We start from the raw sequence: 12,308 nt of genomic DNA, 5'->3' as shown, positions 1-12,308 counted from the left end.
TTGGTTGACTGACATGCATGGAGAGGTGTGCCCATGGTCTGGAGGGGGTCCTACAGCAAGTTAAATTTGTGTTCTCTGCTGGCAAAAGAACATCCGTCTTTGTTTTGGTGTTCAGCTCATCCAAATAAAGAAGGCATTTCCTCTCCTGAAAGGCGGTGGGGGACGGGGGAGGGAGGGAGAAAAGGAAAGAAACGACCCAAAAAAAAAAAAAAAAAAAAAGAAAGAAAAATTTAATTTTAACCATGTACTCCTCTGCAACTAAATATATACCCCTTCCTCTGTCCTGATTGGTCCGCTTCAATTGACAAGTGGATCGTGGGGAAAGGAAATATCCTGGACTTAATTGTAAGTTAAGTCTCTCTTAATCCAGAAGAGCATTTGAGATTCTGTCCAAGTGTTCAATTTCCCAGGCCGCTGAGGTCTGTGAATTTCTTTTCCCAGCCTCCAGGCTGCTGCAGTACAAGCCAGCATAGCTAATGCAGATAGATCTCCTGCCTCTCGCTCTCCTCCTCCCTCTGCTTTGATTCGATATGAACAGCCTGGTAACTCCGATGCTGGGGAGAAATCTGACATAACTCTGCAGATGGCTAGGTTGCCATGAAACACCTGGGGATTGTTCTTTAAGGAAAAGGTAACATTTATATGCTAATGATTTTTTTCCCCTCTTCCCTCCTTGTTGCATTTTTTCCAGGGTTGCCAGTTCCCAAGAAGAGCCCAAAGTCGGTAAGGACTTGTCAGTTACTTGATTCTTGTTTGCCGGGGGGTGGGGGCTGGTGGTGGGAAGGGACGCCGTCTAGTTTGACTTCACGTAATGTGTTTTAGAGTAGATGGGGGAGACGGTAGCTCCGGCTCATTTGATTAAGTTCTGAGGGTCTGTTTGGTATAGAAGGTGTTTGGGTTTGTCTTTAACTGTCTAGTGATTTGTGGGCAGGCTGCAGGAGCCAGGTTAAAGAATGCATGTTTGGAATCTTCTCTATAAATGCATCACGACTCGCATTCAAATGGATGACTTTCGTAGGTGTTTTAACTTGATACAAATGCTATTGTTTCCTTTGGGAGGGGGGTGGGGGAGAGCTCCACCTGCTTTCTGGGTAAGGTTGCTCTTAACTGGTGTTTCTATCCGTTCACATGGGCAGATTCTCTCCTTGAGCTTTCTTATGCATTGGCTGATGAATTATTTACAAAATTAAAAAGCCTGCAGGTTTGAAGAATTGCTTTGCCCTGTATATATATCCACGCTCACATGCAACCCTGTTCGCTGCCCCAGCATTGAGAATAAGACATTTCCTTGCTGTCGAAATGTCCTTTGTTGTTTTGCTAGCTTTAGCAGCATTATGCTGCAGGTATAGGATTCTTTAAAAAAAAAAAAAAATCAATGTTTTGCTGTCCTTTCTAATCTGGTTTCCCTGAAGATGCATTACCTAGTTGACATGTTAGCTAATAGCTTAGAGGCTATGGTGTTGTGCTTGGTGGTGTCAGCTTCTGTTCCCAGGGCACTGACAACAAATTAAAATGCTACTTAAAAACTCAAAATCTGGACCTAGGATGCCTATGAAATTGATCCAGGAGAAGGAAGCTTCCCGATTCATTAACATTTGGGTAAAGAGGGGTACTTCCATGTGGCTTAGAGTATTCGGGGGAGGGAAGATTTACGGCTTTCTGCCATCCGGGAAAGGAGAGCCTTTAAAACTTTGCAGCGTACGGGGCTGCAGTGGAATTCTTTCCACCTGTCTCCAAGCCTGGCGGCGAGAGGCAGAAGTTTATTAAGGAGATGAGCAAAGAAGCTTCTTGCATTCTTAAGCTCCACTCCTAAGTTGTCCGAAGAGAAAAGCCTGCAATAATTGATGTGCTTCCAGTGGCACGGTGCTGTGGTGTCTACAACATGTGACTTCGGGCTGCCTCCCTTGTCAGTCTGTGTTAATGTTGAAGCTGAAAAGCGCTGGTAGGTGTGCACATCGGAACCACAGAGATGCCAATGCTCAGGAGCGCGCGTGCGCATGTGTGTGTGTGTGCACGTGCATGCACATGGCACATGTGTGTCCTGATCCCCAGGTCATAGTCAGAAACCTATTCAGCCTTCAGAAAAATAGAAGTAAATCCGAAAGATGTGTCTCATGAGCTTGAGTTAGCCATCCTTTTTTCTCCCCCACCCGCAAGCGTTTTCCGTGATGCACGGAATTAATTTGCACACCCCACATGGAATGGAGTCTTAACGAGGAGCATACTGGGGGGAGATATAGCAGGTCTGCCCAGGGAGCATGACATCAAGGAGTAAGGTGTTCTTTTTGGTTTTGCATCCCATTTAAACTTACTTTGCAAAAGGATGTTGTGGATTTCATTTGCATCGTTTCTTCCCCAAAGTGTTTTGGAATTCACTGCCGAACTCAAAGGATATCAAACAGGTATAGAGCCTGTTTTCACCAAGTCAGTTAAGAGAATTCCCTATGACAGTTTATTTTTGTAGAAGCCGTGTCATTAGCAAGCAGCAAGCCAATTACTCCGACTGCATTCCTAGGAAAAAAGCGTTCTTAACTGCTTTGCCCACAGTCTGCTGGCTCTTAATTACCACAAGCTAAGAGCCTGGTGTGTTGCCGGGTTAGAAAAGAACAAGCCCCTGGCCTGGGGCTTGTCCTTACCTGATTTCTGTGCCAGGACAGGGATGATGGTTTTCACAGCATTGCTGGCACACTCTGGCAGCTGCTGTACAAAATTTGGGAACAATCAGCCAAGGTCTGCCATTGCCAGTAGAGCATTGCTAACATCTGTGATCCGTGGGAGCTCTGTACAGGTGGGTTGAGAGCTGTTTCCCTTCCCCAGTTAGAATTTTGATGATGTCCTGCCAGAGAGACAGATGATGATGGGATTTTTCTGGTGGGGTCGAAGGGAGTCCATGGGGAAGCTGGATGTCATGGTTCCAGAAAGCCAGGCACATAATAGCAGACAGGGTCAGTTGTGCAAGATAAGTAATGAATGCACGCGGATTGTGCCAGGTTATAACATGCTGAGATGTACCATTAGCTCTGTGAATATACGGTCTTAACCCGGGACCATGTTTTTTCTCTGTTCTAGAGTGTTCTGACATTGTTGGCTCGCTCATGTGACTGACAGCTTCCTTTTGCCCTCATACCTTTTTTTTTTTTAAAGTTTTCAATAATTAATTAGTTGGGTTTTTATTAGAACAAAAGGACTTTTTGATCTTGTTTTCCCTCCTGGGCAGTGTCTCTAGCTTACTCTTAATAAGCAGTTTCACCTACTAGATTTAGTTTAAATGTTAAGCTTATGGGTTCTGTACACTGGGAACAATGGCAGTGCCTTAATAAATTGTTATTCATTTAATACCTGGATGTTAATACCATAACATCAGGAATTTTTTTGCCACATGGCAGAGAAAAAAATAAGACATATTTGCTGTCAGGTTTTAGACCTCACTGGAGAACTGATTCTGAGACCCAATTTAATCATCCTGACTGGAAACCTACTTAACTGAGACTCTTGTTCTGAATCATGCTCAAGGATTTTGTAAGAATTTAAAACTCTAGGGGTGCCTCGCTGGCTCAGTCGGTACGTAGAGCTCATGACTCTTGATCTCGGCATCGTGAGTTCGAGCCCCACATTGGGTGTACAGATTACTAAAAAAATAAATAGGTAAACTTAAAAAAATTAATTTAAAACTCTAAATACCACATCAAACCCTGAATTTTAAGTCAGTATTCACTTTTGTTTTCTCACTAGTTCGTTTCCCAGCTGTGACTTCCCTTTCTCCCTTCCTTCATCTGTCCATCTGTCCGTGTAACCCATCCATGCATCTGTCCATGCGTTTATCTGTTATGCGCTCATCCCCCAACTATCCGTCCATCTATCCATTTATTTAGCAATTAGTATCAAAGATTCATTGTCACAAATCACCAAAAATTGTATGCATTTGTTACCTCAGCCTGTGTTTATTGAGGTTCTTCTGTATGCCAGACCCAGTGCCAGCATACAACAGGATCTAAACCAGAAAACACTCCTGCCCTCAGGCAACTAGGGAGAGAGAAACAATAGTCACATAAACAGGCAGATCTGCATGAATCCTCCTCATGGTTCATAAAGGCAGAAACCTTCCCAAGTTAAAAAAAAAGCAGAAAGATAATCTAGAACCAAGTACACACATAATGAAAATCACTCAGCTCTTAATTACAACCTCCTAAGTTAAATAGTCCTTACAAAGCCCCAGCAAGGACCCAGGGCTGAGATGCTGTGATTGAGCTGTGGAATTTTTCTGAGTTCCCCAGCAGCCTGAGCAATACGGGAAGCCTTATTTACGTAGCTGTTATTGTCAGATCAAAGAAAGCATACCATATTCATAAAGAAGACAAAACTTCCCCAGTTACTAAAAAACTTCGCATCAAGTTTTCATACAGGGAACACAAAATGTCAGAGAGACCAAGGAAGTCTCTTCAACAAACTGCAGCAAATGCAGCAAGCTGAAAGGAAGCAGTAGTGACAGGTTTCTGGTCCATTGTCCTCTGCTCCTTTCCCTTGGAAGAGACCCTAGGGATATTGCTGACGACCAGTTGTTAAGAGATGTGAGAGAGAGAGAGAGATCTCAGGTAATATACCCAGTGAGTGACCCCAGCCAGAATCACCCAGTTTTATGTATCCTGCCTGGTTTTCAAACTCTCCTGGTTGTCTTAACTCCCCAGAGCCACAAAGCAGTGAGTAGTAGAAGGAAGAAGGATTAGGGTTGCTCATGTAAGTCTCCTTGTCCCTCACCTTCTCTCAGCGATGCACTCCCTCGACCCCTCGGAGCCTAGAAGATAGACTTTGCTTTTGTATCTTTCAAACATTCCATGTGAACCAAAATTCATTTTCATATCCGATCAATACTTTCCTTTTCTTCTCCATTAACTCCTCTCATCTGCCTTTTTGGAAGAGATTATTTGACTTAGACTCGTAAATGATAAAAGAAAGAGACAAAGAGAAAGACCATCCTCTCTCTGCTTTGGCTTGTATTTGAGTCTCTGATTTTTGCACAACCTTTAACGACATTGGCCTAATATCTCATCAGCACTTGGAGTTTTTCCTGTTGTCCATGTAAATCACTGCAGTGGCCTTCAGTCTTGGCAGATAAGTGAACTGTAAATAATTTTGCTTTAAAATGGATCGATTTGTCATCTTTAAGCCACATGAATTCTTTTCATCATTTAAGCTCCTAAGTGCTGTCTGTATTCATTTACTCTTCTGAGCAAATATTTTCAGCTCACTTTATAAGCACCTTCGTTTTGAAATCATTTTGTGAAATACTGATGAGTTGATTTTTTTTTCCTATTTCCATTTATAAAAACCATTGCATCTTCCCGATTGCCCTGGCCTGTCAATAGTTAGGAAATCATCTGTTCTAGGGAGGTTGGTACAATTTTATTTTAAAAGGCCTTATGACACAAGTGTGTGTGGGTAGGGTGTGGCCAAGGACTTTTGTGGAGCTTTGAAAATTGAGCCCATTTCTTTCTTCCTAGTCAACTGATAGGAGATTTAAAGATAAAAATCTTCCTTCCCAAATAATCAGAGCAGTGACAAGAGCTGGCTTTGGAAATACCCATCCCAGTATGTGGTACATCTTTCCAACTAGTTGCTCAAGCTGGAGACCTGGGAGGTGAATATCCGTGGTTCCAAGATGTCCTCCCCTCCTTTTCCTCTTCCCTGCCCTCCATTCAGCAACGCCTATTGGATCTGGCACCAAAATGTCTTTGACTTCACTTTTTCCCCCTCCCCTTCATTACTGCTATTCTGTGGTGTAAACCACCTTGGATCTCTCACATAGAATACACGATAGCCTCTCCTCTCTGCTTTTACTCCTGTCCACACCAACCTAGTCACCCCCTCAGTAGCCAGACCAAACTCTCTATAAGTCATTTGGGTCCTGGCACATCCCTGCTTTAAATTCCTGATTAGATTTCTTCTCCTCTGAACTAAGAATGAAACCCAAACTCTTTAAAGCACCCCTCAGAGTCCTTGCAGTATCTGGTCTCCAAGCATATCTGAGGCCATCCCACTCCCTTGCTGTGTCCCACTACGTTCTCTCTCTTCTTCAGACAGCCCAAGCTCGTTTTTGCTTTGAAGACTTAGCACATACTGTTCCCATTAATGGGCTGTTTTTCCAGAAGTCTCTCCCTACCACCTACCCACAGGACATTGCAGTATGTTGGTATCAAACTGTTAGGTTTACGTGATTAATGTCCATCAACACACACACACACACACACACACACACACACACACACACCCCTAGATACGAGCATCAATGCTAAGAGTTTAGGTACTATCTCCCTTTACACATTTATGCCTGAGAATCTGGCTCACAGCAAGTGTCCTGTGTGTACTTATTGGATGAGTGAACTGTAATGCATGTCAATATGCATTGTGGGCAGCTACGTACAAGGGCTTGGTCTGGACGTTCTGGCATTTGTGTGCTAGGTCATCACGTGGTGCTGGTATGCATTGAAGAACAGACTTGAAATGTCTCTTGAGCTACAGATAGATCTCTTGGGGCCAGTTTCTCACCTAGAAAAATGAGGAGAAAGACAGTCCCACCAGATGCAAATCTGATCCTGTGCTATAGCTAGTTCAGAAGTGAATTTGTTCTCATGCCCCAGGTCTTTGCTGAGAGGTAATTCCGGGTGGCTGTAGAGGTACAAGTTGACTTTAATTTGAGAGATACATAAACATGACTTTTCTCCTGGACGGTTCTGGGCTCTGATCAGATAAAAGGCAGCACGAAAGCTAATTAGCATGCCCACAGAAGGGAAGAAGGCATATTTTGAACTCTAGCACATACACCCAGAGCATATAGCTTCAAAAAACTTAGACTACCAAGATATTGAATACAGAATATATCTTCAAATCAAGTGGTTTGCATAATTGAACTTGAAAAGAAACATAAGGCGAGGTTAAATCTTATCAGAGGAAAATCTAAACAGCTTCCAGAATGTTGTGCATTAGCCCATTAGCGTGGGTTAGAATATGTCATCTAGTGATAGCTTTAAGTGGTGACATAGTTTTTTTTGAGCGTGTTCTCAGGATGATGCTTTATTTACTTTTGTTTGCCAAATTTAGGGACAGGGTTTAGGTGGCATTTAAAAGGGATGCAGAGATGCAGTTTCAGAGATAATTTTATTATTAAAAAAATTTTTTTTAACGTTTATTTATTTTTGAGTTGGAGAGAGACAGAGCATGAACGGGGGAGGGTCAGAGAGAGAGGGAGACACAGAATCCGAAACAGACTCCAGGCTCTGAGCTGTCAGCACAGAGACCGACGCGGGGCTCGAACCCATGGACCACGAGATCATGACCTGAGCCGAAGTAGGATGCCCAACTGACTGAGCCACCCAGGCACCCCCAGAGACAGTTTTACAAACTCATTCCACATTCTGTTATTTTGTATTAAATTGGACCAGAGTCAGACATTTGTTGGGAGGTGAGAAAGGGTGTTAAAATTTGAAAAATGGCCCAAGCCATTTCTGGTAGACTTTGTTTGCACACCGTGGTAATGGCAAAGCCGTTCTTCAGTCAAACCTGAGATTTCCAGGTCCTCCGTGTCAGAGATTTGTTACATCCATCTGAGGGTCTCAGGAAGCCACAAGACGGCAGACACAACCTGTGCACATGCACTTGTGGGCATGTGTGTAAAAACACATGTGCGTTCTCTGCCGGAGAAAAGGCCAGCCCGTTAGCAGATTCTGTCAGTGGGGCAAGGTTGCCAGAAAGAAATTTTTCTCCAGTTCAGAAGGAGGGGGTGAGTGGCAGAGGTTACATTGGGGTTCCAGGGACTACAAAGTAACCCTGGGAAAGAAGACTGTGACCTTTCCCTCAGGTAACCCTGCAGGGCAGCTCACTTTAGGTCCCAGTGAGGCTTTGTGAAGCGTCGTCTTGACCCAAAGGATCCTGAAGATTCGGGGATCAGAGACTGACGTTAACTGTGAAATGAATTTAGTGTCAATAGACCAGTCCCACATTCTGGCATTTGCTACTATTTGAGGAACCCAGAGACGGTGGGCATTTGAACGAGGGGATGCGGTTCTTAGGGTGAACTCCAGAGGTCCTTAATCTGTGGAATTACTTCCTTTTATATTTAAAATACTCTTTTCCTCCTTTCCTGAGAACAAAAATAAAACACTACCAAAATATAAAAAGTCACAGCTGCATTAATTCTCCTTATCAAGGTTTACTTCCAGATGAAAATAGCTTTAAATTTTGTCTTGATTATAACAAGCATTATCTATACCTTATAAAAAGCAGATGGGGCCTCTGGGTGGCTCAGTCGGTTAAGCATCCAACTTCGGCTCGGGTCACATTCTTGTGGTCTGCGGGTTCAAGTCCCGCGTCAGGCTCTGTGCTGACAGCTCAGAGCCTGGAGCCTGCCTGATTCCCGTCTCCTTCTCCCTCTGCCCCTCCCCCGCTTGCGCTCTGGCTCTCTGTCTCTCTCAAAAATAAATAAATGTGAAAGGGTGTGTTGGCCGTTAACATTTTCTGACTTGAAGTCTTCAAGCACGTCTCCCCAGGGAGGCAAGAAGGCAGCCACTGAGGTTCTTGGAGGGCAGAAATCAGATAGCTGGCCCCAGGAGCCGGAGGTGCTGTCGGGAAGGACTGTTAGAAGCCGGAAAACCAGGTTTTATTCCACATCTCTGGAATGCGGATCCATGTAGGTCTGAGCCGAACACTTCATCCTCACAAGGGAACAGTGTCCATATGGGGGGACGGCGATAGTTGTCCCTGCCCAGATCTCAATGTGCTTTCCTGTCGCCTTCACCAGAGTATGTACGTTGTCCCCCGGAGTCTGAGTGAACTGAGCCTCTCAGGGTTTTATTTACCAAGACCTCTTTGCTAGTGTAGAATGTGGGCCTCAAATTTCTCCCGCAGGCACACCAGATATAATTTTAAGTGCTCTGTCTTGCCTTCATCAAATACATGCCCATCTCCTCACCTTTGAATCCTTGCCAAAATCCATATTGAGACCTGTAATCTGTAATAGTCAAGGGTAGATGAAGTTTCTGCCTTTCTGGGACTTTCTTCAGATACCGATATCGAAGCGAAGACTCAAAGGGGAGGGCGTAAAGGGACCTGAGACTGAGATGAAAGGGAACTTGAACATTTCCATGAAGATGGGGAATGAAAGGTGACAGATACCTGAGGAGAGAGGGAGGAAGGTTTTGATAGGGTTGATTGTAAGACCAAGGGGAAGATGGTGATGCTACATGGGACTTTAGGGAACTGAAATGCTCTGGGTCAAAAGATCTTAGGAAACCAATTAACTAGCACAAGCTATACAGGTCCCATAAGAGAGGACAGAGATACCCCTTCCTGTCCTCTGCCCCTTTACGGTGCTTTTAAGCAGATAAGTATAGGGACATAGCACCTATTAAGTGAGAGGCAGGATTCCAGAATTTGTATTTTGAATGGGGGAAACTGAACACCGGGGCTTACCACCATCTTTTATTCAAGGAAATAAGAACTGAAGTGATTTCATTTCCTGCCAGGTATTTTTCTTCCCACTAGGTTTTGCTCTCTATTCAATCACCATCCAAACAAAGAGCATTTCATAAAATGGGAAGGGTCTTTTGCTGAGCAGGTTTTAAAGCACAGAAACCTGCTTATTGTATTGAAATTTAATGAAACTCTTTCCTTTTGAATGCTGCTTGGACTTTGGACAGGCTGCAGATCTAACAAGGCTGACCTCCTGAGGTCAACCCATGTAGAAAGTCTGATCTTGGTTTTTTAAGCAACAGCAGTGTCAGGAGGTGAAGAGGTGAAAGGTGACTCCTACAAAATTGAGTAGCTAAGAATTATGGAAGCTCTTCATATGATAACTACTTATATGCTTATAAGTACCAGTGCACATATAATGCAAGGCATGATTTTTTAAAAGGTCTGATCTCTTCCTTACAGTGTTGAAGAACTAATGGCAAAAGGTAAAAGTGGGGCATTTTATTATTGAAAGATGCAAAATGGGAAGTCCCCAGGAACATTTTTAGCCCTGATTGTATTTACTCTGGCTGTTATAGCCTTACATTTAAATCCCTCATGGTATTTTGTGTCACAGGTTTTGTCCAAAAATTGCTGATGTTGAAGTGATACATCTCGTATCTCTCCCCTGAATTTCAGAGTCATGGATCCAGTTGCTTATAGGACACGTCCAGATGGACGTCTCATAGCTCAAATTTACAAGCCCAGAACCGAACTCTTACTTCTAACTGCACAGACCCAAATAATCTTCCCCCTTATCGCCGCCATATCATTAAGAGGCTACTTGAGTCTTGCAGTTGGATCAGACCCTCAACTTTGAAGCCGTCCTTGATTCCCTTCTCTCACACCTTTCATACAACCTACTCGTCCCCATCTCTGCCACATTACCCTGGTCCAAGCCATCATCCTCCCTCACCTAGATAGTTACCACAATATCCTGAGGTCTCCCCACTTCACGGCTTGCCCTGGGACCTTCTAAAACAGCAGCCACAAAAATGAGGACGCTAAACTGATACATCTTGTAAAACATGCACCCAGGGTCTTAGCTGGGAACCTATGATGGAAATTGGATTTGTTTTCTGCTCCAGCCCAGAGAGCAATATGGTTTGTGATTATGTCTTCCCATCTGGCCCGCCCCTCTCTCTGTCTGCCAATCACCTGGGGATTTATCTGCATGCAGCACTAGCTGGAGAAAGATGGAAACCCAAATGTTGTTGACGTATTTACATATGTGTGCGCAGACGTGCTGAACAAAAACAAGCTGATGGAAACACCCACTCAGAGAGCCAATAACAATTCTCTTCTTGCTTCTCTCACTCGCTTGCTTTCAGCAACCACTGGAAAGAAAAGACAGCCAGAATAGTTCTCAGCACAGTGTTTCCAGCCACCGGAGCCTGCACACGGCCTCCCCAAGCCACAGCACACAGGTGCTCCCCGAGTACCCACCTGCAGAGGCCCCAACTCCAGATCAAACCGACAGCTCTGGGCAGAAAAAACCAGATCCTTTTAAAATCTGGGCCCAGTCCAGGAGCATGTATGAAAACCGACGTGAGTAGCACCCTGGCCCCTGTCTTCCCGAGCCCCCTCCCCAAGGCTTCAATCGTCTCCTGAGGCTTCTTGAAAATAGATTTTCAGTGTGTACACAGAGTAGAGGTAAATCAAGGTGAGAGGCGAAAGCTTCTCGGAGTAGTGATAGAATCTGCTGGGTGTTCATGGAGGATCCATTATGTGTGTAGTTTGGGGAGGGCTTGATATGGATGGTGGTCAAATAAAGGGCTTGGATAAAAATGGATTTATTTTTCCCTTCACTTAGAAGAAGTGGCAGGTGAGAGCTGCTGCCTCCTTAACTCTTGCCCGTGTAGAGACCGTGGCCTTGTTCTTAAGAAACAGCTCTGATGTACCATAGAACGTAAATACGATTGGTTTGGATTGCAGGAGTAATGAGAAGAAATTAAATGCTCTCTTAGCGGTCTCCTAGTTTTTAAGAATACTGGTAATTTTTTTTTTTTTTTTATCATTACCAGCCTTTTTAAACATTCCCCTTAAAAAAGGAAGGGGAAAAAAACCCACAGTGAGTGGTTTGTGCTTTAATTATTTATACTGTGGTCAAGCGTGTTCCTTTGGCTTCACCTTTTCGATAAATGTGAACTGGTGACGGCATCCATCGTCACTTTTTGGCTCTTAATGCCCTTAATAGTGCCTTTGTGTTTTATTTCTTTTCATTATGAAATGATTCCAAACACTGTTCACGAAACATAATAATCATTGATCCTGCCATTATCAGTGAAAGCCCCTAAGGCGCCCTAATCTTAGAGGATACAGACTGACCCCCTGTTTTGGAAGTTGCTCTTAGTGACATTTTCTCGTGAGGATGACTGGTCAGGATGCAGCAGCCCGGAAGGAGTCAACAGGAGCGTTTTCCCATCGGGCTGTGGGGTGGGCGCGAATGTTTAATGAGAGAGGAGGCATAGTCTGGGGAAGGGTCTGATTAAAATTGGAGGAGAGGAGAGACTCATTCTGTCCATCCTCTTTGTGACTGACACCCCTCCCCCCCAACCCCCTCCAGCCCCAGACAAGTTTTGTTGATAGCCACACCTGTGGTTGCTTCTCGGGCAAAGCCCCCAAGGCTCCAGCCTCTTGCCCACCCACTCAGACTTGGCTCTGAAGCCTTTCCTCTGCTGGCTGGAGTGATTCCTCTGTGACCCAAACAAAACAGGGCGGGGGAGGCCAGCATCCCCATCTGAGAAGGATAGTTGGCCACACTCCTGGGTGAAATTCAGCAGTTAGGGGACACAAGGCAAGTCTGG

The 12,308-nt window shown here is 44.4% G+C and overlaps 1 protein-coding gene across 18 annotated transcripts in view; it reads left to right on the top strand.

The window, feature by feature from the left end:
- MAGI1 (membrane associated guanylate kinase, WW and PDZ domain containing 1) overlaps positions 1-12,308 on the top strand; it is a 631,971-nt gene that overhangs the window by 587,214 nt on the left and 32,449 nt on the right. For all 18 annotated transcript variants that reach the window (XM_019469800.2, XM_019469789.2, XM_019469788.2 and 15 more), the window contains 2 exons: positions 692-723; positions 10,833-11,049. In XM_019469800.2, the coding sequence (XP_019325345.2) occupies positions 692-723; positions 10,833-11,049 (249 nt within the window). The remainder of the gene's footprint in view (positions 1-691; positions 724-10,832; positions 11,050-12,308) is intronic.

This window comes from Panthera pardus, unplaced genomic scaffold (assembly GCF_024362965.1).
Source record: "Panthera pardus isolate Hobbes unplaced genomic scaffold, ASM2436296v1 HiC_scaffold_8, whole genome shotgun sequence".
Classification (NCBI taxonomy): Eukaryota; Metazoa; Chordata; class Mammalia; order Carnivora; family Felidae; genus Panthera; species Panthera pardus.
The sequence above is the reverse complement of the archived record's forward strand: the minus strand, read 5'-3'. Positions and strand labels throughout refer to the sequence as shown.